Genomic DNA, 27,400 nt, shown 5'->3' with positions numbered 1-27,400 from the left:
CCAGCAAGTGCACTGGGTCGTCCAAGTAATACCTTGCGTGAGCAAGGGTCGATCCCACGGAGATTGTCGGCTTGAAGCAAGCTATGGTTATCTTGTAAATCTTAGTCAGGATATCAGAAATTATCAGGATTGATTGTAAAAAGCAAAAGAACATGAAATTGTTACTTGTTTTGCAGTAATGGAGAATAGGCTGAGGTTTGGAGATGCTCCATCTTCTGAATCTCTGCTTTCCTACTGTCTTCTTCATCAAACACGCAAGGCTCCTTCCATGGCAAGCTGTATGTAGGGTTTCACCGTTGTCAATGGCTACCTCCCATCCTCTCATTGGAAATGTTCAACGCACCCTGTCACGGCACGGCTATCCATCTGTCGGTTCTCAATCAGGCCGGAATAGAATCCAGTGATTCTTTTGCGTCTGTCACTAACGCCCCGCCTTCAGGAGTTTGAAGCACGTCACAGTCATTCAGTCATTGAATCCTACTCAGAATACCACAGACAAGGTTTAGACCTTCCGGATTCTCTTGAATGCCGCCATCAGTTCTAGCTTATACCACGAAGATTCCGATTAAAGAATCCAAGAGATAACTACTCAATCTAAGGTAGAACGGAGGTGGTTGTCAAGCACACGTTCATAGTTGAGAATGATGATGATTGTCACGGATCATCACATTCATCCGGATTAAGAACAAGCATTATCTTGGAATGGAAGCAAGCATGATTGAATAAGAAACAGTAGTAATTGCATTAATCCATCAAGACACAGCAGAGCTCCTCACCCCCAACCATGGGGTTTAGAGACTCATGCCGTGGAATGTACACAAAGAAACGTGTAAAAATGTCATGAGGTCATAAGGTACAGATACAATGTCAAAAGGTCCTATTAATAGTAAACTAGTAACCTAAGGTTTACAGAAATGAGTAAATGACAGAAAAATCCACTTCCGGGCCCACTTGGTGTGTGCTTGGGCTGAGCAATAAAGTAATTTCGTGTAGAGACCTTTTCTGGAGTTAAACGCCAGCTTTCATGCCAGTTTGGGCGTTTAACTCCAAGTTTTATGCCAGTTCCGGCGTTTAACGCTGGGATTTCTGAGGCCGGATTGCTATGCCGGTTTGGGCCATCAAATCTTGGGCAAAGTATGGACTATCATATATTGCTGGAAAGCCCAGGATGTCTACTTTCCAATGCCGTTGAGAGCGCGCCAATTGGGCTTCGGTAGCTCCAGAAAATCCACTTCGAGTGCAGGGAGGTCAGAATCCAACAGCATCAGCAGTCCTTTTTGGTCTCTGGATCAGATTTTTGCTCAGAACCTTCAATTTCAGTCAGAAAATACCTGAAATCATAGAAAAACACACAAACTCATAGTAAAGTCCAGAAAAGTGAATTTTAATTAAAAACTGATAAAAATATACTAAAAACTAACTAAAAGATACTAAAAATATACTAAAAATAATGCCAAAAAGCGTACAAATTATCCGCTCATCAATAGCGGCTAGTGGATGAGAGAGAGAGAGCGAATAGGAGTGGGTGGTGACGACGGCACAGCCGCCGGCGGTGGTGAAGGTGGTGACGGGCAGAGGTGGCTGTGGTGGTTGGTTGACAACGGCGATTGAGGACGTGGATGGACGAGAGAGGGAGAGGACGTGGGCGATTGGGGTGATGGCGAGAGAAGGGGTTGACCGTGCGGTGGTGGCCGGCGGAGCAGCGGCGGTTGAGGGTGAGAGGAGGAAGAAGATGAAAATGGGGAGGAGAGGGGGTTTTGCGCGACTGCGCAGTGCGCGTCGCGCATTAGGTTATCATCATTTTGAATCGACGCGGGCGCGCACCTTGCGCGTCCGCGTGCATTGGTACAACTAGGGACCTACGCGTGCGCGCACAATGCGCTCACGCGTGGATGATCAAAATAGGCAAGGACGCGTGCGCGTACTGCGCGCGCACGCGTGCAAGGAGTTGGGCTGGAGGCTTAAAGTTGGCCCACATGAGGCCTAACTCTCTGGTCAATGGCCTAGAGGTTGCACTACTAGGCCTGCGCGTACGCGGCATGTGCGCGTCCGCGTACAATTGACAGTTCACCATAGGGCGCGCGAGCGCGATACGTGCGCTCGCGTCCTTTTCATCTCTTGGCTTATGGACGCGCACGCGGCATGTACGCGTCCGCGCGAGTTGAGTTGGGCCAGGGGCTTATTGTTTGCCCAGAGCCGGCTCAACTCTCTGGGTGTTGGCCCAGAAGTTGCAGTAGCCGATTGACGCGTACGCGGCAGGAGTGCGTACGCGTGCGTTTCCTTATAGTTGTATGGACGCGCACGCACGTAGTGCGCGTCAGCGTGGAGTGAGTTGGGCTTGAGGCACAATGCTGGCCTATGAGAGGCCCAACTCTCTGGAATATAGGTGATGATGCATCCTCTCATGGACGCGTGCGCGTTCATGGTGCGCGCGCGTCCACCCCCTCTTTTTTTTTTTTTTTTGAAATGCCTAAAAGCTCTAATTGCCCAAAGACTCCCCATGGTGCCTACAACTCCTTATTTAGTCAAAATCACACACTTTCTAAAATGCAAGTTGGTTTTGAGATTTATTCTATTTCTACTAAGCACAACATACATGTTAATATGCTAGCAACTAGTGTACACAAACAAGCTAATTATGAAGTGAAAAACTACCTACAATGGTAACTCAAATCACTTATTAAACCAAATTAAAAGAGTATGAAAAGAGTTTACCATGGTGGGGTGTCTCCCACCTAGCACTTTTAGTTAAAGTCCTTAAGTTGGACATTTTGATGGAGTCCTTGCTATGGTGGCTTATGCTTGAACTCTTCTTCGAATCCCCACCAATGTTTGCTCTTCCAATAGCCTCCGGGATCCCAGTTTAAACGTACAAGGCCTTCAAGGGGGCCTAAGCAAGTAACGAGGCCCTTAAGTTGATAGTGGTCTATGTATGTTTCGGGGTCCCATACTTTATTTGTCAATCCCTTTTCTTCTTGATCTTCATGCTTCCAATAGGGTGACAAACTTATTGAATTCTCCTTGTAACTCATACTCATCATCTTAATCCCGTCGAGTTTGGCTTCACTCGGCTTTTGAAACTCAAAGTTTGATCTTCTGTCCTTTATGCGCCTTGTTTCCCATTGTCCACCAACATCCAATCCGTTCTTACTCTCTAGCCCACAAAGGGTTCTAAGTTGACCGTCCGTTTCTAACAACGCATATTGATATGGGCCAAGAAAATTAAAGGATGAGATGATTACCCACTCAATTTGTGATTGGGACGGCGACTTAGCAAGGAAGATATTCAACGATCTTGACATTGTAGGTTCCACTTCCTTTGGCTTCTCCATGATGATTTCCATCCTTTGATAACCCTTTTTAAATTCTTCTTGTTTGCTAATTTCCTTCAAACCTTTATCATTGATCGAGTTATGTGTTGGAGGTTGCGCACCCTCCTCAACATTGGTTTCACATTCGAAGGGGGAAGCTTCAACAAGATCACCATTGTCACTTGATGTAGAGTTATTTTCGTTGATGGAACTTCCTTCTTGTTCAACCTCCTCTAGGTCTTCTTCCACTTCTTTATCTTCAACAATCTTCATTTCCTCCGCTTGTTGCAATACACACTCCATTTCCTTGTGCTTAACTTGAGACTCTAAAGTCTCTCTCATACCTCCCTCTTTGGTTGCTTTCTCACAATCATCCGTGAACTCATTTCGCTTGTGATATGAATCCCAAGAATCTATCTTTTGACGGATGGTTGCTTGAAGTCGATCCATTTCTTCCTTGAAACGATCCCTTAATTCTTGTTCCGCTTTACTAACATAAGTAGGATCATATTGCTCTTGGATTAATGGACATTGATATGCTTCCATGGAGGTTTGTGGCGGAGAGGAGAAATCATAATGTGGTTGGAAAGAAGATTCATCAAAGCCTTGAGGTGGGAAGTCATTTTGGTCATTGGTAGAGGGTGAAATTATACGGGACGTAAATTCTTGGAGGGTAGAGGTGAAACTAGTGAAGGCGGTTTGGAGCTCTTCTTGCTCTTGAAGAATGATACCAAGTGCATTGGTGGACGAAATTGTGATCCTTATTCTTTAAGTTTGTTCTAATTATTTTGAGATGAAGGCTTCTAAGGGGCAGCAGCTGAATTCACAACTCCGTTCAACTAACCAGCAAGTGTACTGGGTCGTCCAAGTAATAAACCTTACGTGAGTAAGGGTCGAATCCACAGAGATTGTTGGTATGAAGCAAGCTATGGTCACCTTGTAAATCTCAGTTAGGGAGATTAAAGGGTAATTGTGATTATTGGAATAAATTATAAAAAGAAAATACATAATAAAAGGGATAGAATACTTATGCAGATTCATTGGTGGGAATTTCAGATAAGTGGATGGAGATGCTGTAGAGCTCAAGGACGCCTGCTCTCCTACTGCTTCTACCCAATCCTTCTTACTCCTTTCCATGGCAAGCTTTGTATAGGGGTTCACCATCAGCGGTGGCTACTTTCAATCCTCTCGGGAAAATATCCTATGCGGCTGTCACTCGCACAGCTAATCAGTCTGGAGGCATCACCCATGGTTGATGGCTACATCCCATCCTCGCAGTGAAAACTAATGCTCACGCACTCTGTCACAGTACGGCTAATCACTGGTTGGTTCCCGCGCCTACTGGAATAGAATCCCTTGATTCTTTTGCGTCTGTCACTAACGCCCAGCACTTGCAAGTTTGAAGCACGTCACAGTCATTCATTACCGGAATCCTACTCGGAATACCACAGACAAGGTTAGACTTTCCGGATTCCCAGGATCCTACTCGGAACACCACAGACAAGGTTGGACTTTCCGGATCCTCATAAATGCCGCCATCTATCTAGCTTATACCACGAAGATTCTGTTGGGGAATCTAAGAGATACGCATTCAAGCTCTGTTGCATGTAGAACGTAAGTGGTTGTCAATCACGCGCGTTCATAAGTGAGAATGATAATGAGGGTTATCTAACTCATCACATTCATCATGTTCTTGGGTACGAATGAATATCTTGGAATAAGAATAAGAGAGATTTGAATAAAAGAAAATAGAACTTCATTAATACTTGAGGTACAGCAGAGCTCCACACCCTTAATCTATGGTGTGCAGAAACTCCACCGTTGAAAATACATAAGCAAAGGGTTCAGGCATGGCCGAATGGCCAGCCCTCTCCTAACGTGATCAATGATCTCCTAAGATGAAAAATAAAATAAAACTGAGACCAAAGATGTCTAATACAATAGATAAATGTCCTATATATACTAGACTAGCTCCTAGGGTTTACATGAGTAAGTAATTGATGCATAAATTCACTTCCGGAGCCCACTTGGTGTGTGCTTGGACTGAGCTTGATCAATCCACGAGCTGAGGCATTTCTTGGAGTTGAACTTCGAGTTATGACGTGTTTTGGGCGTTCAACTCCGGATCATGACGTTTTTCTGGCGTTTAACTCCAGACAGCAGCATGTACTTGGCGTTTAACGCCAAGTTAAGTCGTCATTCTTCGAATAAAGTATGGACTATTATATATTGCTGGAAAGCCCTGGATGTCTACTTTTCAACGCCGTTGAGAGCGCGCCATTTGGAGTTCTGTAGCTCCAGAAAAGCCATTTCGAGTGCAGGGAGGTCAGAATCCAACAGCATCAGCAGTCCTTTTGTCAGCCTTTTTCAGAGTTTTGCTCAAATCCCTCAATTTCAGCCAGAATTTACCTGAAATCACAGAAAAACACACAAACTCATAGTAAAGTCCAGAAATGTGAATTTAACATAAAAACTAATGAAAACATCCCTAAAAGTAGCTTGAACTTACTAAAAACTACTTAAAAACAATGCCAAAAAGCGTATAAATTATCCGCTCATCATGCATCATCCATGGGGACTTGGGTTGGAGGGTAAAAATGTTGGAGTGGTGGTGATTCAAGGGTTGCTTGTTCATAATCGTCACAAGGGTATGCATAGGGGGAATATAGATTTGGATCATATGTAGGCAATTGGTGGAAATAAGATGTGGGTTGAGAGTATGGTGCGTAGAATGGTGGTGGTTGAGAATCATCATATCCATAGGAATGATATGCATTATAGGAAGGATTACCATCATAATAACTTGAAGGGGAAGGTAGCCATGATGATTGCTCATATGGATATGGCTCCCCTCCTAAGAATTCATCTCTCCCATAATGTGAGCCATCATTCAAGTTTTTATCGCCTACAAAATAGTCATAGTTATATCCAAAACCACAAGGATGAGAATTCATAGTGGCAAATAAGAACAAAACTAATAGAGATCTAAAACTAACAGAGACTAACAAACAAACAAAAGACAAACATATTCACAATATTTACATATTTACATTAACCAAAAACATGGCACTCATGCGCATTCCCCGGCAACGGCGCCATTTTGACGAATAGATTTTTTGCCGATATAGAAATTATCAAGTGATCAATCGTAGTATAGTCTAAACCGACGCAAAATCCATCATCAAACAAATCTACAATCTATAATCGAGAGTATTAGTCCCGAGTCGTTCTTCCCTAGGAATGCTACAAGGATGCATGTATTGGTTAAGTGATCTTTTTGTGGCTTGAAGAGTGTGGCATAAAAGTGTGAATAAGAGAAAACAACAATCAATCAATATTAAAAGCCTTGGCCAAGGTTGAACATTGGAAGTCCCATCACTATAGCTTCCTTCAATTGTGACAACAAAGGGGTGTTGCTTCACTTAGTTAATCCCTAATTATAGAGAAAAGTCAAGTAAAAGTAATTAATTCAAGTCACAAGTCCTAGTCTTACCCTAGGGAAGTCTAGCTTTAGTGCACTCTAAGTCAATTAGCAATCCTCAATTCTTAATCAACAATTGACATCCATTATTCAAGTGTCTCCAATGACTCAACCACTAGGCCAAGTGATGGAATACTACTCCATATCTAAAGTTGGCATTTTCTCAAACATTTGGAGGGCAAGAATGAAAGACATAGTAAAATTGAGAAGAGATTTAGAATCAAAGCAATTCAACACAAGAGATTAACAACAATCAACAATGAACAACAATGAGAATGAGATCTTCAATGAATCAATAGAGTTCAAAACAACAAAGTTAAACCTAAGATCTACAAGAATTGAACAATTACAAACACTAATTGAGATTAGAGAAGAGGATCTACAACATGAACAAAGTAAATTGAGAGTGGCAATAGATCTCACCAAAGAATGGTTGAGAATTGAGAAAAATGAAGATGAATCCTAGAGAGAAGTTGGAGTTTCTCTCTCTACAAAATGTAACTAACTAAAACTATCTATCTCATGATCTAAAATTAGTCTATGGTATGAATGTGTGTATGTGTTGTCAATCCCCTTCAATCCTTGGCTCTTATATGCATTTTGGCGCCAAAGTTGGTTGCTGAAACCTCCTAAAATCGCCAGGCACGTGCTGCAATAAAGGAATCACGTGCGGACTACGACGCGTGCGCGCACGGTACGCGTGCGCGTCCCTGGCTAATTCTGCGATGTGCGCGCGAGCGCCTTGTGCGCGTACGCGTGCTTGGCCGAGATCAATTCTTTGGCTTTTTGTGCTTCTCTCCACTTGCATGCTTCCTTCCTTGCTTCTTCTGATCCATGCTTAGCCTATTTCATCCTGAGATTACTAACAAACACATCAAGGCATCTTATGGAATCAAAGAGAAACTAGAATTCATCAAAATAAGACTTAAAAAGCATGTTTTTACACTTAAGCACAAATAAGGGAGAGATAACAAAACCATGCTAATTCCTAGGCTAAATGTGACAAAAGGTTATCAAAATACTCTAATTTCAATACAAAACAAACCGTCAAATTAGGGTTTGTCAACCTCCCCACACTTAAGCCTTAGCATGTCCTCATGCTAAAATAAGAAGGAACTAAGGGTTATGACATTTATTTGGATGCAACTAAACTATGTGAATCCTATCTAAAGGCAACTGTCAAAAGCAATTGGAAATGCTTTGTTCAAACAAATCAATTCCCAAGAGACATGCGTAAGCACAAGAGCTAGGCATATAGGAACTAAGTCCAAACCACAATTGTATTGAATTATCAAAAGGAATTCAACTTGCAAGAATATAGATAATATGGGTAAATACATGTGATTGAACTTTTGAACCCTCACCGGATGTGTATCCGCTCTATTCACTCAAGTGTTTAAGGGTTAATTCACTCAATTCTCTTCTAATCATGTTTTCCAAAATTTGATTTTCTTCTAACAATCAACACTTATTCAATGCATGCATACATTCATCATGAGGTCTTTTATTTAGGTTGTAATGGGGTTAGGGTCAAGGTAGGATCATTTATGGTTAAGTGGACTAGGATTTGAATCTTTGATTAGCATAGACTTTCCCACCCAACCTATTTAATGACCTATACAAATGCAAGCTATCATAACTACCCATTCTTCACTTTTTCTTACATACTCATGCATTCTTATTTGATTCATAACACCTATGCATTGATTCCTTTTTATTGACTTCACTTTGGAGCATTTTGTCCCCTCTTTATTATATATATATTTTTTCCTTTTCATCATCATATTAATTTTTTTTCTTCTTTTTTTTTTCTTTATATATTTTTTTCTCTTTTTTTTTTCAAACTACACATAAGAACATCAATGCATAAGGTCTTTACATTTAATCAATACATGAATATGTACCCAATTCCTAAACATGAAAGTGTACTACCCCTTTTATCCTATCCAATGTTCCCAAGCCTCACCAAACTTGAATAATAAACACTCTCACTAGCCTAAGCTAATCAAAGATCCAAACAAGGATTTTTCTTCATTGGTTTTCCGCCTTGGGCTTGTAATGAGCTAAATTGAGAATAAGTTGGTTAAGCATAGGCTCAAAATTGGCTAATCAAAGGAATATAAAAGGGTTGGCTATTTGGGTAAGTGGCTAATGAAGTGATAGCCTCAATCATATAAATGCACAAACACAAGAAATAAATGGATATATAGAATCAAGCAAATTAAGGATTATAATCATAGAAAGAGAGCAATTTCACACAAGAATGGAAAATAAGTGGTTATAAAATATAACCACATCAATAGGCTCAAGTCTCACAAGCTTGTGTTCTCAATTCAATACATGCTTCACAAGGTATGAAATTCAAGCAAGTTTTTCAAAAATTCTCTTTCAATCAATTGGGTTAATGCCTTCTATTTAAGCTTCTTGAAAAATCCCAATGTTTGACTAAGCATTGTTGTGATTGAAAAATCCAAAAATTTTTCTTAGTTCACCCTTCCCTTTTTCACTCAAAATCAATTTCTTATGCAAAAAGGGTGACTAAGTATTTGCAATTCAAAATATGAAGCTTGAACACAAAGCCTTTTGGGCTACTAAACTTCTAAACCTTGATTCTGAAGCAGCAGGAGAGAAGAGGTTATTACAGCTAAATGAGCTGGATGAGTTTAGGCTAGAAGCCTATGAAAATACCAAGATATACAAGGAAAAAGCCAAGAGATGGCATGACAGGAAGATTTTGAAGAAAGAATTCAAACCTGGACAATAAGTACTCTTGTACAACTCACGATTCAAGATATTCCCTGGCAAGCTTAAGTCTAAGTGGACTGGTCCATATTTGGTAACTAAGGTCTTTCCTTATGGGAGTATTGAATTGCTAGATGAAGCAACAAAAAGTCGGTTTACAGCAAATGGTCACAGAGCAAAACTATACCTAGGAGGACAATGGGACAAAGAAAAAGAGGTTCAGAACCTAATTCCTCCTTGAAGTAAAAACAGAAGATGTCAAGCTAGTGACAATAAAGAAGCGCTTGTTGGGAGGCAATCCAACCTGAGGTAGTTTTCTTTTCATAGCTTTTTCAATAAAAATGTTGAATCATTGGTATGCATTACAAGGAGCTAAGTTTGGTGCTGCACACCAAAACAATTTAAGGGAGAATGAAGGATTCTAAGTTTGGTGTTCCACCAAAAATCTCACTTAAAAGCACATTCTCACTTCCTGCACAATGCTAGCTCCAAGCAATCAGACAAATTATTCAACCATTTAACTGCTTTATAGCTTTGATTCCATAACCTTTAGCAAGGACACAGGGTTTCAAATATAGTTAACTTGTTGCATCTGAGATAGTGGCAAACAATTAAGTTTGGTGTTCCCACACCAAAATAAATCCAAGAGCCACACTCAATTTATGCACACTAACCATGCAATTAAGGGCTTGAGAAGCAAACAACTTTGAGAATTATGCAGGAAATGAGTCAACAATTAAAGATATTGTGCATCTTAACTCAAAGAAAACACAACAGAAGGAAGAATCAAAGGGCTGCAACTTCAAAGGTTGTATCTAAACTTAATCCTTGCTGCTGTGTATTGTTTTGAACATGGGAACCATTATATATCCTGCTAAAGTGTTTATTTAGTTGCAAGTGAAATTGCTTGATCAAGAAATGATCTGCATAATGCTTGTCATTCATCACTTAGCTTGAATTTTGTTTTGTTTCCCATATGCTTGAATAAAAGAGAATTGTTTGAATTGAAAAGTAAATATTCAATGTTGCATAAGTAGAATGGAAGTTAATGGTGGTATATGTGTTTGATTAAATGCATAACTCATGAAATAAGTGCTGCATAGTATCACTTTCATGGAAGTGTGAGCTACCTTGCTGTTATGAAGATTCTTATCAATAAAAGAAAAAGCCCTTGAGAACAAAATTTAAACAGAAATAAAAGGAAGAAGAAAAAGCCAATGTGGCAAGAAAAACAAAGAATAAAGGTTGGACACCAATAGCTTGGACCCTAGGACATATGCCTGTGGTGTTCTTGTACTAAGATATGCTTGGATAAGTAAATTCTAAGGGGTATTTTAAAACCCGGTCACTTAGATCAACTGATTTGGGATGGCCAATTGAAAGTCCACAATAAAGAGCAACTTAGATACAGAACATTTAGTTATTCAAAGAGATGCTGGGCATCAATGATCCTAGGAAGAAATAGTGAGCCATGTGTCTGTGGTGGAAAGATGTTGAGTAAAAGAAAAAAAATAAAGCCAAAGGCTACTACTGCAACATTAGACACCAAACCTCCAAAAGAATAAGCTTGTTAAGCATTATAAGAAAGAAAAGTTAGCAAGGGAGTAATTAAAAAATAAACCTTATAACAGCAGGTTTAGCAAGCCTTCGAGGAAAGATGTATATTATGTAACAGCAACAATAATTGAGTTATCATTGTCTGCATAAAGACTCCATAAATCAAGTTCTGCTATTTGCCTAATAAGGATATGTTTCTTTTCTTATTCATTTCATTTTCTCTTAGTTTTTATGCTTGCTTGGGGACAAGCAAGATTTAAGTTTGGTGTTGTGATGACTGGTCATCATATACCCATTTTTCAAGCTAATTTCACTTGTTTTATTAACCTTTATGCACTTTCTTACATCCTAAGTAAGTGATTTGGAGTGAAAATGCATAACTTCTTTAAATCAAACAACCACCATGAAATTAATGTTAACTCATAAGGTTCAAGCTGAATTTAATTGAATTTTAATTGATTTATAAGCCTTGTGAATTTAGTGATACTTTGAGTGGTTGTTTTGGTTTATTGTAGGTGAAGAAAAGAAGAAAAGAGGAAGCGTGGCTTAAGAAAGCGTGGCCCAAGGAGAAAAAGGCGTGGTGCATAAAGGAGGAGTGCAAGCATTGCCCTCCACAAGGGCACACTGCCCTCTAGGAGGGCAACATAAGGAAACAAGGCTTGAGAGGCAACTCTGCCCTGCCCACGACAAGGGCAGAGCACAAATTAGGTGCCATGAATCAAGAAGAACAAAACATTGCCCTGCCCTCCTCAAGGGCAGTATCGGGCTCACTAGAGGAAGAAATTCAAAGAAAAAGTTCACCTTTGCTTGCCACAAGAATCGAACACGGCACCATGAGGAAGCAAGGAATTAAGCCTCACTTTGGTACCAAGAGAACCAAAGAAAATAGGTAGCGTGCGCGTCACCCAAGTCTCGAACACGGAGCTTCAGCCTTGGCACATTGCCCTGCCCTCCGCAAGGGCAGGGCAGCATTTTGTTGTTGCACGGCCAGCGCACCATTCTGGCGCACCAAGGGAAGGCTCGGCAGCATCAATCTGGCGCACGGGCATCAAATCTGGCGCACCAAAAATTTCTGCCCTGCCCTCCACAAGGGCAGGGCAGCATCCTACAGCACCCAAACGCGCACGCAAGCACCAACACGCACCATTTTCTGCCCTGCCCTCCACAAGGGCAGGGCAGCCTCCTGGAAGCAATTTTTCATGGGCCAAAAATTGAATTAAAAATCCAATTTAATTCATTTCTACACCAAATCAAAAGCCCATCCAAATCCCAAGATCCAAGAATAGAAAGTGTATAAATAGGAGCTAGTTTGATGTAATTAGGACCTTTTACTTGATTTTTGAACTTTGAACTTTTGGCTTTGAGCTTTGAATATTCACTTTTATTTTGCAACTTTTTCTTGGAAAGACTTCACCGAGATTTCTGAGAATTTGGGAGGAGAATTGATCTCTCTTCTTCCTGGTTCTTGCTTGGGCATTTTTACTTTTCTTGTTTGAGTCTTGGGTGTTAAGAATTGAGGAAATTCTGTCTCAATCTCCACTCAAGATCTCTTTGATTTCTTTTCTGCATAATTGAATTCAAACACACTTCCTGTACTGCTTCTTCTTTAATTCCTTGTTAATTGCTTTGAGAATTTAGATCTGGGAAGGCAATTGAGATCTAGGCTTTGCTACCTAGTCTCTGGAGTCCTGAGATCACATTTTCCTTTTGGTTCTTCTGTGAACCTCTGCTGCAATTAATTTCCTTCCTGTTTAAGTTCTAATTACTTCTAATTCAATTTCTGCTCTGTCAATTGTTGCAATTTAATTTCTCTTTGCTTAGATTCTGATATCCCAGTCCTCAGATCCCTTTTTCATTCAAGCAATTTATATTCCTTGCACTTTAAGTTACTGCAATTTACATTTCTTGCACTTTAAGTTTCAGTCATTTAATTTCTTGTTCTTTAAGATTCGGTCCTTTTACTTTCAGTTCCTTTTAATTTCTGCAATTCTTCCCTTCCCCATTTACATTTTCTGTTATTTACTTCCTGTTAAATACAAATCACTCAACCAAAACTTGATTCGCTTGACTAAATCAACCACTAAACTGAAATTGCTCAATCCTTCAATCCCTGTGGGATCGACCTCACTCATGTGAGTTATTATTACTTGATGCGACCCGGTACACTTGCCGGTGAGTTTTGTGTTGGATCGTTTTCCGCACATCACTTGCTTCATACCAACAATCTCTGTGGGATCGACCCTTACTCACGTAAGGTATTACTTGGATAACCCAGTACACTTGCTGGTTAAGTTGAACGGAGTTGTGGAAAGAAAGTGCTGAGTTAATTTTTATGCACATGCCAAAGAGCCATTATTGATGATCACAATTTCGTTCACCAAGTTTTTGGCGCCGTTGCCGGGGATTGTTCGAGTATGGACAACTGACGGTTCGTCTTGTTGCTCAGATTAGGTAATTTTCTTTTCAAAAACTTTTTCAAAAATCTTTCTTTTATTTTTCATTTTTCCAAACTTTATTTTCGAAAAAACTAATAAAAATCCAAAAAAATTAATAAAATCATAAAAATAAAAAAATATTTTGTGTTTCTTGTTTGAGTCTTGAGTCAATTTTTAAGTTTGGTGTCAATTGCATGTTTTTAAAATTTATGCATTATTTTTTTCGAAAATTTCATGCATTCATATTGTTCTTCATGATCTTCAAGTTGTTCTTGGTAAGTCTTCTTGTTTGATCTTGATGTTTTCTTGTTTTGTGTTGTTTGTTGTTTTTCATGTGCTTCTTTCATTTGTTAGAGTCCATGCATTAAAGATTTCTAAGTTTGGTGTCTTGCATGTTTTCTTTGCATAAAAATTTTTTCAAAATTATGTTTTTGATGTTCATCATGATCTTCAAAGTGTTCTTGGTGTTCATCTCGACATTCATAGTGTTCTTTCATGCATCTTGTGTTTTGATCCAAAATTTTTATGTTTTGGGTCATATTTGTATTTTTCTCTTTCATCATTCAAAAATAAAAAAAATATCTTTTCCTTATTTCTCCCCAAATTTTCGAAATTTTGGGTTGACTTGGTCAAAAATTTTTAAAATTAGTTGTTTCTTACAAGTCGAGTCAAATTTTCAATTTTAAAAATCTTATTTTTTTTAAAAATCTTTTTCAAAAACCATATCTTTTTCATTTTTTATTATTTTCGAAAAATTCCAAAAATCTTTTTCAAAATATTTTCAAAATATTTTTCTTATCTTTATATCTAATTTTTGAAAATTAGCTAACAAGTAATGTGATTGATTCAAAAATTTGAGGTTTGTTACTTTCTTGTTAAGAAAGGTTCAATCTTTAAGTTCTAGAATCTTATCTTGTAGTTTCTTGTTAGTGAAGTAAGTAATTTTAAATTTAAAAATTAAAATATTTTTTATCTTTTCTATCTTATCTTTTTGTCATATCTTTTTCAAAATTTTATCTTTTTCAAAATTTGATTTCAAAATATCTTATCTAACTTCTTATCTTCTTATCTTTTCAAATTTGATTTCAAATCTTTTTCAATCAACTAACTAACTCTGTGTTTGTTTCTTATCTTTTCAAAACCACCTAACTACTTTTCCCTCTCTAATTTTCGAAAATATCTCACCTCTTTTTCAAAAATTCTTTTTGTTCTAAATTTTAATTTTAATTATATCTTATCTTTAATTTTCGAAAATTACTAACCCCTTTTTAAAATTATTTTCGAATTTTCTATCCCTTCTCACTTATTCTATTTAATTATTTAATTACTAACACTTCTCTTCACATCTCTCCATCTAAATATCCGAACCCACTCTTCTACATTCTTCTCCCCTTTCTTCTTCTACTAACATAAAGGAATCTCTATACTGTGACATAGAGAATTCCTCTTTCTTTTCTTGTTTTCTTCTCTTTCATATGAGCAGGAACAAGGAAAAAGGCACTCTTGTTGAAAGTGATCCTGAACCTGAAAGGACTTTGAAGAGGAAACTAAGAGAAGCTAAATTACAATAATCCAGAAGTAACCTTTCAGAAATTTTTGAACAAGAGAAGGAGATGGCAGCCGAACTCAATAATGATAATGCAAGGAGAATGCTTGGTGACTTCACAAAACCAACGTCCAAATTTGATGGAAGAAGCATCTCCATTCCTGCCATTGGAGCCAACAATTTTGAGCTGAAACCTCAGGTAGTTGCCTTAATGCAACAAAACTGCAAGTTCTATGGACTTCCATCTGAATATCCTTACCAGTTTTTAACTGAGTTCTTGCAGATCTGTGAGACTGTTAAGACAAATGGAGTAGATCCTGAAGTCTACAGGCTCATGCTTTTCCCTTTTGCTGTAAGAGACAGAGCTAGAATATGGTTGGACTCACAACCTAAAGATAGCCTGGACTCCTGGGATAAGCTGGTCACGGCTTTCTTGGATAAATTATTTCCTCCTCAAAAGCTGGGCAAGCTTAGAGTGGATGTTCAAACCTTCAAGCAAAAAGATGGTGAATCCCTCTATGAAGCTTGGGAAAGATACAAGCAGCTGACCAAAAGGTGTCCATCTGACATGTTTTCAGAATGGACCATATTAGATATATTCTATTATGGTCTATCTGAATTTTCGAAAATTTCATTGGACAATTCTGCAGGTGGATCCATTCACCTAAAGAAAATGCTTGTAGAAGCTCAAGAACTTATTGACATGGTTGCAAATAACCAATTCATGTACACTTCTGAGAGGAATTCTATGAATAATGGGACACCTCAGAGGAAGGGAGTTCTTGAAATTGATGCTCTGAATGCCATATTGGCTCAGAACAAAGTGTTGACTCAGCAAGTCAATATGATCTCTCAAAGTCTGAATGGATGGCAAAATGCATCCAACAATACTAAAGAGGCAGCTTCTGAAGAAGCTTATGATCTTGAGAACCCTGCAATAGTGGAGGTAAATTACATGGGTGAACCTTATGGAAACACCTATAATTCATCATGGAGAAATCATATAAATTTCTCATGGAAGGATCAACAAAAGCCTCAACAAGGCTTTAACAATGGTGGACGCAATAGGCTGAGCAATAGCAAGCCTTTTCCATCATCTTCTCAGCAACAGACAGAGAATTCTGAAGAAAGCACTTCCAATTTAGCCAATCTAGTCTCTGATCTGTCAAAAGCCACTTTCAGTTTCATGAGTGAAACAAGATCCTCCATCAGAAATCTGGAGGCACAAGTGGGGCAGCTGAGTAAGAAAGTCATTGAAACTCCTCCCAGTATTCTCCCAAGCAATACAGAAGAGAATCTAAAAGGAGAGTGCTAGGCCATTGATGTAATCAATATGGCCGAATGCACAAGGGAGGAGGAGGACGAAAATCCTAGTGAGGAAGACCTCCTAGGACATCTCTCAAGCAAGAAGGAGTTTTCTATTAAGGATCCAAAGGAATCTGAGACTCATATAGAGACCATAGAGATTCCATTAAATCTCCTTCTGCCATTCATGAGCTCTGAAGACTATTCTTCCTCTGAAGAGGATGAAGATGTGACTGGAGAGCAAGTTGCTCAATATTTAGGAGCTATCATGAAGCTGAATGCCAAGTTGTTTGGTAATGAGACTTGGGAAAGTGAACCTCCCTTGCTCATTAATGAACTAGATACCTGGATTCAGCAAATTTTACCTCAAAAGAGACAAGATCCTGGCAAGTTCTTAATACCTTGTACCATAGGCACCATGACCTTTGAAAAAGCTCTATGTGATCTGGGGTCAGGGATAAATCTTATGCCACTCTCTGTAATGGAGAAGCTGGGGATCATTGAGGTACAACCTGCCTTGTTCTCATTACAATTGGCAGACAAGTCATTGAGACAAGCTTATGGAACAGTAGAGGACATGTTAGTAAAGGTTGAAGGCCTTTACATCCCTGCTGATTTCATAATCTTAGACACTAGGAAGGAAGAGGATGAATGCATCATCCTTGGAAGACCTTTCCTAGCCACAGCAGGAGCTGTGATAGATGTCAACAGAGGTTAATTAGTCCTTCAATTGAATGGGGACTACCTTGTGTTTAAGGCACATGGCCAACCCTCTGTGACAAAAGAGAGTAAGCATGAAGAGCTTCTCTCAGTTCAGAGTCAAGAAGAGCCCCCACAGTCAAACTCTAAGTTTGGTGTTGGGAGGCCACAACCAAACTCTAAGTTTGGTGTTAAGACCCCATATCCAAACTCTAAGTTTGGTGTTGGGACTATACAACATTGACCTGATTACCTTGTGGCTCCATGAGAGCCCACTGTCAAGCTATTTACATCAAAGAAGCGCTTGTTGGGAGGCAACCCAATTTTATTTATCTAATTTTTATTTTATTTTATTTTATTGTTATTTTGTGTTTTATTAGGTACATGATCATGTGGAGTCACGAAAAAATATAAAAATTAAAAACAGAATCAAAAACAGCAAAAGAAAAATCACACCCTGGAGGAAGGACAGATTGGCGTTCAACGCCAGTAAGGAGCATCTGGCTGGTGTTCAACGCCAGAACAGAGCATGAATCTGGCGCTGAACGCCAGAAACAAGCAACATTCTGGCGTTTGAACGCCAGGAATGTGCCTTGAGAAAAGCTGGCGCTGAACGCCGTAACAAGCATGGAACTGGCGTTCAACGCCAGAAACATGCTACATATGGGCGTTGAACGCCCAGAACATGCTACATATGGGCATTGAACGCCCAGAACATGCTTCACATGGGCGTTGAACGCCCAGAACGTGCATCACCTCGGCGTTAAAACGCCAGAATGGTATGCAAAGGCATTTTACATGCCTATTTGGTGCAGGGATGGAATTCCTTGACACCTCAGGATCTGTGGACCACACAGGATCACCTCAGGATCTGTGGACCCCACAGGATCACCTCAGGATCTGTGGACCCCACAGGATCCCCACCTAACATATTCCCACCTTACCTCCTAATCCTATTACACTCTCCCCCATGTCACACTTCCCAACAACTTCAATCTCTAAATCTCTCTTCCCAATAAACACTCTTTCCCAAAACCCTTTACCACTCACATCCATCCACTCTTCCCCATACACCCCACCTACCTTCAAAATTCAAAAACACTTTCCCACCCTAACCCACCCTAAAATGGCTGAACCTAACCTCTCTCTTTCCCTATATAAATCCCTCAATTCCACTTTATTTTCACACAACACAACCCCCTCTTCTATAGTTTGGCCGAAACCCACACTCCCCATTCTTCTCCATATTTTCTTCTTCTTCTTCTTCTCTTCTTTCTTCTCTTGCTCGAGGGCGAGCAATATTTTAAGTTTGGTGTGGTAAAAGCATAAGCTTTTTTGTTTTTCCATTACCATCAATGGCACCTAAGGCCAGAGAATCCTCTAGAAAAGGAAAAGGGAAGACAAAAGCTTCCACCTTCGAGTCATGGGAGATGGAAAGATTCATCTCTAAAAGCCATCAAGACCACTTCTATGATGTTGTGGCAAAGAAGAAGGTGATCCCTGAGGTCCTTTTCAAGCTCAAGAAAAATGAGTATCCGAAAATCCGACATGAGATCCGAAGAAGAGGTTGGAAAGTCCTAACCAACCCCATGCAACAAGTCAGAATCTTAATGGTTCAAGAGTTCTATGCCAATGCATGGATCACTAGGAACCATGATCAAAGTATGAACCCGAGTCCAAAGAATTATCTCACAATGGTTCGGGAGAAATACTTAGATTTTAGTCCAGAAAATGTAAGGTTGGCGTTCCACTTGCCCATGATGCAAGAAGATGTACGCCCCTACACTAGAAGGGTCAACTTTAATCAAAGGTTGGACCAAGTCCTTATGGACATATGTGTGGAAGGAGCTCAATGGATGAGAGACTCCAAAGGCAAGCCAGTTCAACTAAGAAGACTGGATCTCAAGCCTGTGGCTAGAGGATGGTTGGAGTTCATTCAACGCTCCATCATTCCCACTAGCAACCGATCTGAAGTTACTGTGGATCGGGCCATCATGATTCATAGCATTATGATTGGAGAGGAAGTAGAAGTTCATGAAGTCATCTCCAATGAATTCTACAAAATAGCCGAAAAGCCCTCCACCATGGCAAGGCTAGCTTTTCCTCACCTTATTTGTCATCTATGTTACTCAGCTGGAGTTATCATAGAAGGAGACATCTCCATTGAAGAGGATAAGCCCATCACCAAGAAGAGGATGGAGCAAGCAAGAGAGACCCTCCACGGTTCTCAAGAGATGCATGAGGAAGCTCATCATCAAGAAATCCCTGAGATGCCTCAAGGGATGCACTTTCCTCCCAATAACTATTGGGAACAACTCAACACTTCCTTAGAAGATTTGAGCCACAATGTGGAACAATTAAGGGTGGAACATCATGAACACTCCATCATTCTCCAGGAAATAAGAGAAGATCAAAGAACAATGAGGGAGGAGCAACAAAGGCAAGGAAGGGACATAGAAGAGCTTAAAGACATTGTTGGTCCTTCAAGAAGAAGACGCCACTAAGGTGGATTCATTCCTTGTTCTTATTTCTTCCTGTTTTTCGGTTTCTATGTTATGTTTATCTATGTTTTGTGTCTCTACTTCATGATCATTAGTATGTAGTAACCATGTCTTAAAGCTATGAATAAAATCCATTAATCCTTCACCTCTCTTAAATGAAATATGCTTTAATTCAAAAAAACAAGAAGTACATGAATTTCGAATTTATCCTTGAATTTAGTTTAATTATATTGATGTGGTGACAATACTTTTTGTTTTCTGAATGAATGCTTAACAGTGCATATTTTTGATCTTGTTGTTTATGAATGTTAACAAAGAGAAATGTTATTGATGATCTGAAAAATCATAAAATTGATTCTTGATGCAAGAAAAAGCAGTGAAAAGTAAAAAGCTTGTGAAAAAATAGAGAAATGGCGAAAAAAATAATAGAAAGAAAAAGAAAAAGCAAGCAGAAAAAGCCAATCGCCCTTAAAACCAAAAGGCAAGGGTAAAAAGGATCCAAGGCTTTGAGCATCAATGGATAGGAGGGCCCAAGGAAATAAAATCCAGGCTTAAGCGGCTAAACTAAGCTGTCCCTAACCATGTGCTTGTGTCATGCAGGTCCAAGTGAAAAGCTTGAGACTGAGTGGTTAAAGTCGTGATCCAAAGCAAAAGAGTGTGCTTAAGAGCTCTAGACACCTCTAACTGTGGACTTTAGCAAAGCTAAGTCACAATCTGAAAAGGTTCACCCAGTTATATGTCTGTGGCATTTATGTATCCGGTGGTAATACTGGAAAACAAAGTGCTTAGGGCCACGGCCAAGACTCATAAGTAGCTGTGTTCAAGAATCAACATGCTTAACTAGGAAAATCAATAACACTATCCGAAATTCTAAGCTCCTAGAGAAGCCAATCATTCTAAACTTCAAAGGAAAAAGTGAGATGCCAAAACTGTTCAGAAGCAAAAAGCTACAAGTCCCGCTCATCTAATTATAATTAATATTCATTGATATTCTGGAATTTATAGTACATTCTCTTCTTTTTATCCTATTTGATTTTCAGTTGCTTGGGGACAAGCAACAATTTAAGTTTGGTGTTGTGATGAGCGGATAATTTATACACTTTTTGGCATTGTTTTTAGGTAGTTTTTAGTAAGTTCAAGCTACTTTTAGGGATGTTTTCATTAGTTTTTATGTTAAATTCACATTTCTGGACTTTACTATTAGTTTGTGTGTTTTTCTGTGATTTTAGGTAATTTCTAGCTGAAATTGAGGGACTTGAGCAAAACTCTGAAAAAGGCTGACAAAAGGACTACTGATGCTGTTGGAATCTGACCTCCCTGCACTCGAAATAGATTTTCTGGAGCTACAGAACTCCAAATGGCGCGCTCTCAACGGCTTTGGAAAGTAGACATCCAGAGCTTTCCAGCAATATATAATAGTCCATACTTTATTCGGAAATTGACGACGTAACTTGGCATTGAACGCCAAGTACATGCTGCTGTCTGGAGTTAAACGCCAGAAACACGTCATGATCCGGAGTTGAATGCCCAAAACACGTTATAACTTGGAGTTCAACTCCAATAAAAGCCTCAGCTCGTGGATAGACCAAGCTTAGCCCAAACATACACCAAGTGGGCCCCGGAAGTGGATTTATGCATCAATTACTTACTCATGTAAACCCTAGTAGCTAGTTTATTATAAATAGAACATTTAACTATTGTACGTTACATCTTTTGACCACGTTACATCTTTTGACCATTCGGTCTTCTGATCACGTTTTGGGGGGCTGGCCATTCGGCCATGCCTGAACCTTTCACTTATGTATTTTCAACGGTGGAGTTTCTACACACCATAGATTAAGGGTGTGGAGCTCTGCTGTACCTCAAGTTTCAATACAATCACCATTACTTTCTATTCAATTCTCTTTTATTCTTATTCCAAGATATACGTTGCACTTCAACTTAATGAATGTGATGATCCGTGACACTCATCATCATTGTCACCTATGAACGCGCGTGACTGACAACCACTTCCGTTCTACTTTAGGCCGGGCGCATATCTCTTAGATTCCCCAACAGAATCTTCGTGGTATAAGCTAGATAGATGGCGGCATTCTTGGGGATCTGGAAAGTCTAACCTTGTCTGTGGTATTCCGAGTAGGATCCCGGGAATCCGGAAAGTCTAACCTTGTCTGTGGTATTCCGAGTAGGATTCCGGTATTGAATGACTGTGACGAGCTTCAAACTCCTGAAGGCTGGGCGTTAGTGACAGACGCAAAAGAATCAAGGGATTCTATTCCAACCTGATTGAGAACCGACAGATGATTAGCCGTGCTGTGACAGAGCATTTGGACCATTTTCACTGAGAGGATGGGATGTAGCCATCGGCAAGGGTGATGCCTCCAGACGATTAGCTATGCAGTGACAGCGCATAGGACCATTTTCCCGAGAGGATGAAAAGTAGCCATTGATGATGGTGATGCCCTACATACAGCTTGCCATGGAAAGGAGTAAGAAGGATTGGATGAATGTAATAAGAAAGTAGAAATACAAGAGGAGCACAGCATCCGCATATGCCTATCTGAAATTTCCACTAGTGATTTACATAAGTATTTCTATCCTATTTTATTTTCTGTTTGTTATTAATTTTCGAAATCCATAACCATTTAATCTGCCTAACTGAGATTTACAAGGTGATCATAGCTTTCTTCATACCAACAATCTCTGTGGGATCGACCCTTACTCACGTAAGGTATTACTTGGATGACCCAGTACACTTGCTGGTTAAGTTGAACGGAGTTGTGGAAAGAAAGTGCTGAGTTAATTTTTATGCACATGCCAAAGAGCCATTATTGATGATCACAATTTCGTCCACCAGTTAGATTAAGATAGGTATTGTGTATAATTTAAGTGTGGGAAACTTTATGGGAATATGGGATGATAGAAAAAAGTAGGGATTTACACTAAAAAAGATGTTTCAATTATTTGAAAGCATGCTTATGTGAAATCAGAATAATTAAATTACCATGTGCATTGAAAACAAATATATATTTTAGTGTTTAAATAAGGGGATACAAGAATTACCCCAAATGCGATTACAAAATAATCAATGCACATAGGACAAAAGTAAAAAATAAAATGCATGAGCATGTAACACAAAAGTGGAAAGGTTTGGGTAGGTATGTGAAGAATTATGAAATTAAATATGTATATGTTAGGTGAGATCTTGGACTAGTCAAGGATTCACTTTGTTAACTCACTTAGCCTTACATATACATCCTTACCCTTACCTCAGCCCCATTACAACCTAGAAAAAGACCTTATAATTTTTGTATGTCTATATTCAATAATTGTTGATTGATTAGAGGAAAAACAAAGTTTTAGAAAGCATGACTAGAAAAGAAGAGAGTGATTAACCCCAAACACTGAGTGACTAGAGAATAAACACGTAATCCAGTGAGGGTTCAATAGCTCATTCTCATGTGTCCATATTTAACTATTAATTGTCTTGCAAGTTGTGGACTATCTTAACTCAACTCAATTGTGATTATGCTTTAATATGATTTGGCCCTAATTGTACATATATGATTCCTTGAAGATATGAATTAATTTAACTACATGTATGCTTTATATATAGGTGAATAATAACTAGAATTACATGACTCATTTAGGTAGTTGCATTTATAATAGATTGCATTGCACATGATTCCACCATTGTACCTTTACTCTTTTCTCTTGGATTTAGCATGAGGACATGCTATTGTTTAAGTGTGGGGAGGTTGATAAACCACTATTTTATGATAAATCTTGTGCTTAAATTGAATGATTTTATCAACTCTTCACCTACTTATTCATATAAAGTTACATGGTTTTACAATTCCTTTCTTAGGATATGACATATGAGAAAACATGTTTCTTATGCTTTAAAATAATCAACTTTAATTATCCTTTATTACCATTCGATGCCGTGATTTGTGTGTTGAGTACTTTAGGTTTTATAAGGCAGGAATGACTTAAAGAATGGAAAGGAAACATACAAAAATGGAAGGAAAGCACAAATTGGAGTTTTTGGAGAAACTGGCAGCGACGCGTCCGCACAGACGACGCGAATGCGTGCTTTGCGTAAATTAGCATCGACGCGAACGCATGAACGATGCGAACGCGTGACTTGTGAAACACAACTGACGCGGACGCATGACTAACGCGATCGTGTGGAAGAGCAACACTCCAGATGATGTGATCGCGTGACCCACGCGGACGCGTGACGTGCGCGATCTGCAGAATTTGCAGAAGTCGGCCCCAGCAACTTCTGGACCCCTTTTGGTCCAGATCTAAGCCCAGAGAACACAGATTAAAGGGTTATAAATGAAGGAATCCATCTATTCATGAGGGAGAGAATAGATCATACAACATACATTCATACATAGTTTTAGTATTTAGATGTAGTTTTTAGAGAGAGAAGTTCTCTCCTCTCTCTTAGGATTAGGATTTAGGATTTAGAGTTTCTCTTAACTTTAGGATTATCTCATCTTCGTATCAGGTTCAATATTCATTTATTTTGACTTCTCTTATTTGTTAATTATATATGTTGCCAAATTGGCTTATGGACCATTCATGTTGTGATTTTCTTAATTAATATAATTTGAGATATTTCAGACTCATTATTGCTTTCCTTTATTTATGTAAATAATTTAGATTTTCCCCTTCTTGGCTTTGGTTGATTAATTGGTAACTCTTGAGTTATCAAACTCATCGTGATTGATAATTGTTATTCTTGCTAATTAATTTAGATTCCTATAACTCTAGTCTTTCCTTAAGGAGTTGACTAGGACTTTAGGTGTTATATTAATTTGTCCACTTAACTGACCTTCATAGTTAGAGTTTGACTTAGTGGGAGCAAAAATATAATTCTCAGCACCATTGATAAGGATAACTAGGATAGGACTTCCAGTTTTCATACCTTACTAAGAGTTTTATTAGTTGTTGATTTATTAATTTCTTGCAATCTATTTCTCCTATTCAAAACCCTTTCAAAACCCAAAATACCGTTTTCTATAACCAATAATAAATCATACTTTCCTGCAATTCTTTGAGAAGACGACCCGATGATTGAATACTTTGGTTTATAAATTTTATTGGGTTTGTTACTTGTGACAACCAAAACGTTTGTACGAAAGAATTTTCTGTTGGTTTAGAAGCTATACTTACAACGCGATTATATTTGTGAATTTCTTTACCGACAGGAAATCCGATCATCATTCTACATCGAATGTTTCTAATTCAATAACAGTATTTCGACAACATGTAGAAGAAAGTCATCATGATTTGGTTAACTTGTTAACCCAACAAATGACTACAATCTTAAATCCTTTGATGGCAGATCATGAGACAAAGTTTGAGCGTCTTACTAGGCAAGTAGAGCGGATTGCTCGAATTGTTGATTATGATGAGGGTAAGAGACAAAATATATGAGGAAACCATGAGGGAATTGAGAATTTATTTAAAAATGAAAATGATACTCTTGTGGACAGGAAAAGTCCTCAGATGGTTCATCGTGGTCAAAACGCTAATGACGTGTTGGCTCGATTGCATGTCAATCAAATTGGTGAATGTTATGAGGTTACGAGGATTGTTAAAGATGTTTTTAACAGGGTTGGATTCAATATGGGTTTTATGAATCGACCCTATTTTGTCTCTGCTTTCTCTGCTATTGTTCGAATGGCAGAAATACCTAGAAGAGTGAAGAATCCTAAGATAATTACAAAATTCACTGGAGAAGTTGGCGAATCAACTATTGAGCATATTGCTAGATATTTAGTTGAAATCGAAAATCTGGCGAATGATAAGAATTTGAAAATGAATTTTTTTCCTTCTTCGATAACAAAGAATGCATTTACTTGGTTTTCAAATCTTAGGCTTAATTCGATGACGACTTGGGCACAGTTAGAGAATGCTTTCCATGCTCAGTTTTATAGAAGAGAGTTAAATGTAGTGGTTACCGATCTAGTGGCTTTGAAACGTGATGATGAAGAGTCAATGGATGATTACATGATTCGTTTCAAAAACACTCAAAGTTGATGTTATGTATCTCTTTCTGAGAATGAATTAGTGAAAATAGCAACTATGTGGCTAGGTTTTTATATGCGTCAAAAGTTGCTTAATGTTCATATACCTGATTTGGCTCATTTGGCAGAAAGGGTGCGTTAGGTAGAAATTCTTAGGAAAGAAAAAGAAAAATATAAGAATGATGAGAGAAAGATGAAAAGTAAGTTTTTTTTTCTCAAGAAGAGAAGGTATCATATGTAGCAATGGAATCCTTGACGTTAGGATTTTTGCTAGTAAAGAATTTTCTAAAAATAGTCGCGTTGTAGATATAGATTTTAACCAACAGAAATCTCTTCGTGCAAACGTTTTGGTTGTCACAAGTAACAAAACCCTAAATAAATTGATAACCGAAGTATTTAAACCTTGGGTCGTCTTCTCAAGGAATTGCAGGAAAGTATGTTCTTATTATTGGTTATGGATATTGTAAAATTGGGGTTTCAAGAATGAGGAGTGAATATGGCAATTAATTTAAATAACAATCAAAATAAATAAATATTGTAAAGCACACTTTTGGTAAGGTATGAGAAATTGGAAGTCCATACTTAGTTACTCTTATCAACAATAATGAAAGTTGAATCTTAATTCCACTTAGTTAACCTTTGCTAAAGCAAAGGAAAGTCAAGGGACTAATTAGTTAGACCTTCGAATCCTATTTATTTCCTAAGAAAAGGTTGGGATTATTGAAGTTCAATTCAATTAGCAAAGATAACAGTTATCAATTATCTTGAGCTAAGATAACTCCTGAGTTACTGATTTCTTAACCAAGACCAAAAGGGAAAAGAAATTAAATCTACTGGAATAAAATATCTTCAGATTGGGAATAGTCAATAACATAAACAAAAGGAAGCAATATTAAACTGAAATACCTCAAATAACATTAAATAAGAAAATCATCATGAATGTGGCATAAGCCAAATAGGCAACATAACTAATACAAGCAAGCATTAATGGTATCTGAGAATAAGAAACAAATATAAAGTAAAAGAACATTGAACCTGGGATTGAGAGTCACTCCTAAAACTAGGAGAAGTCCTAAATCCTAAATCCTAAAGAGAGAAAGGAGAGAACCTCTCTCAAAACTAGATCTAAATCATGGAAAGTAACTAAAAATGTCTTGACACTTTGAATGGATGCATTTCCTCACTTCATAACCTTTGGTCTATGGCTTCTGGACTTGGATTTGGGCCAAAAAGAGCTTCAGAATCCGCTATGAGCATTTTCTGCAATTTCTGGTGCGTGGCCTCTGTCACGCGTCAGCGTGGGTCACGCGGTCGTGTCGAATGGAGTTTTCTTTGTCTCGCGGTCGCGTCAGTCATGCGGCCGCGTCATAGGTGTTCTTCTTTAGGCGTGCGGTCGCATCAGTCATGCGACCGCGTCGCTGCTTCTTAGCGCTTGGCATGCGGCCGCGTCGTCCATGCGGTCGCGTGGATGCCAGTTTCTCCAAAACTCCGTTTTATGCTTTCCTTCCAGTTTTGTATGTTTTCTTTTCCATCCTTTAAGTCATTCCTGCTATAGGAGATCTGAAACTACTCAACACACTAATCATGGCATCGAATGGAAATAAAGGTAATTAAAATAATAAATTTTAAAGCATAGGAAACATGTTTTTCACATACATCACATAATAAGCAAGGGAAAGTAAAACTATGCAATTAATATGAATAAGTGGGTGAAGGATTGAATAAATCACTCAAACTAAGCACAGAATATATCACAAAATATGGGTTTATCAACCTCCC

At 38.6% G+C, this 27,400-nt stretch overlaps 1 protein-coding gene across 1 annotated transcript; it reads left to right on the top strand.

Moving 5' to 3' along the window:
- Positions 1–1,657: 1,657 nt before the first annotated feature.
- On the top strand, positions 1,658–25,634 carry LOC130934098 (uncharacterized). Its single transcript, XM_057863687.1, has 3 exons — positions 1,658–1,715; positions 24,847–24,967; positions 25,088–25,634. Exons 1-3 carry the CDS (start codon positions 1,658–1,660, stop codon positions 25,632–25,634), a joined length of 726 nt encoding a protein of 241 aa, XP_057719670.1.
- Positions 25,635–27,400: the final 1,766 nt, after the last annotated feature.

Source organism: Arachis stenosperma, chromosome 6, assembly GCF_014773155.1.
Source record: "Arachis stenosperma cultivar V10309 chromosome 6, arast.V10309.gnm1.PFL2, whole genome shotgun sequence".
In the NCBI taxonomy this organism is placed as follows: Eukaryota; Viridiplantae; Streptophyta; class Magnoliopsida; order Fabales; family Fabaceae; genus Arachis; species Arachis stenosperma.
Note: the sequence above shows the minus strand (reverse complement) of the source record. Positions and strands in the feature narration are given on the sequence as shown.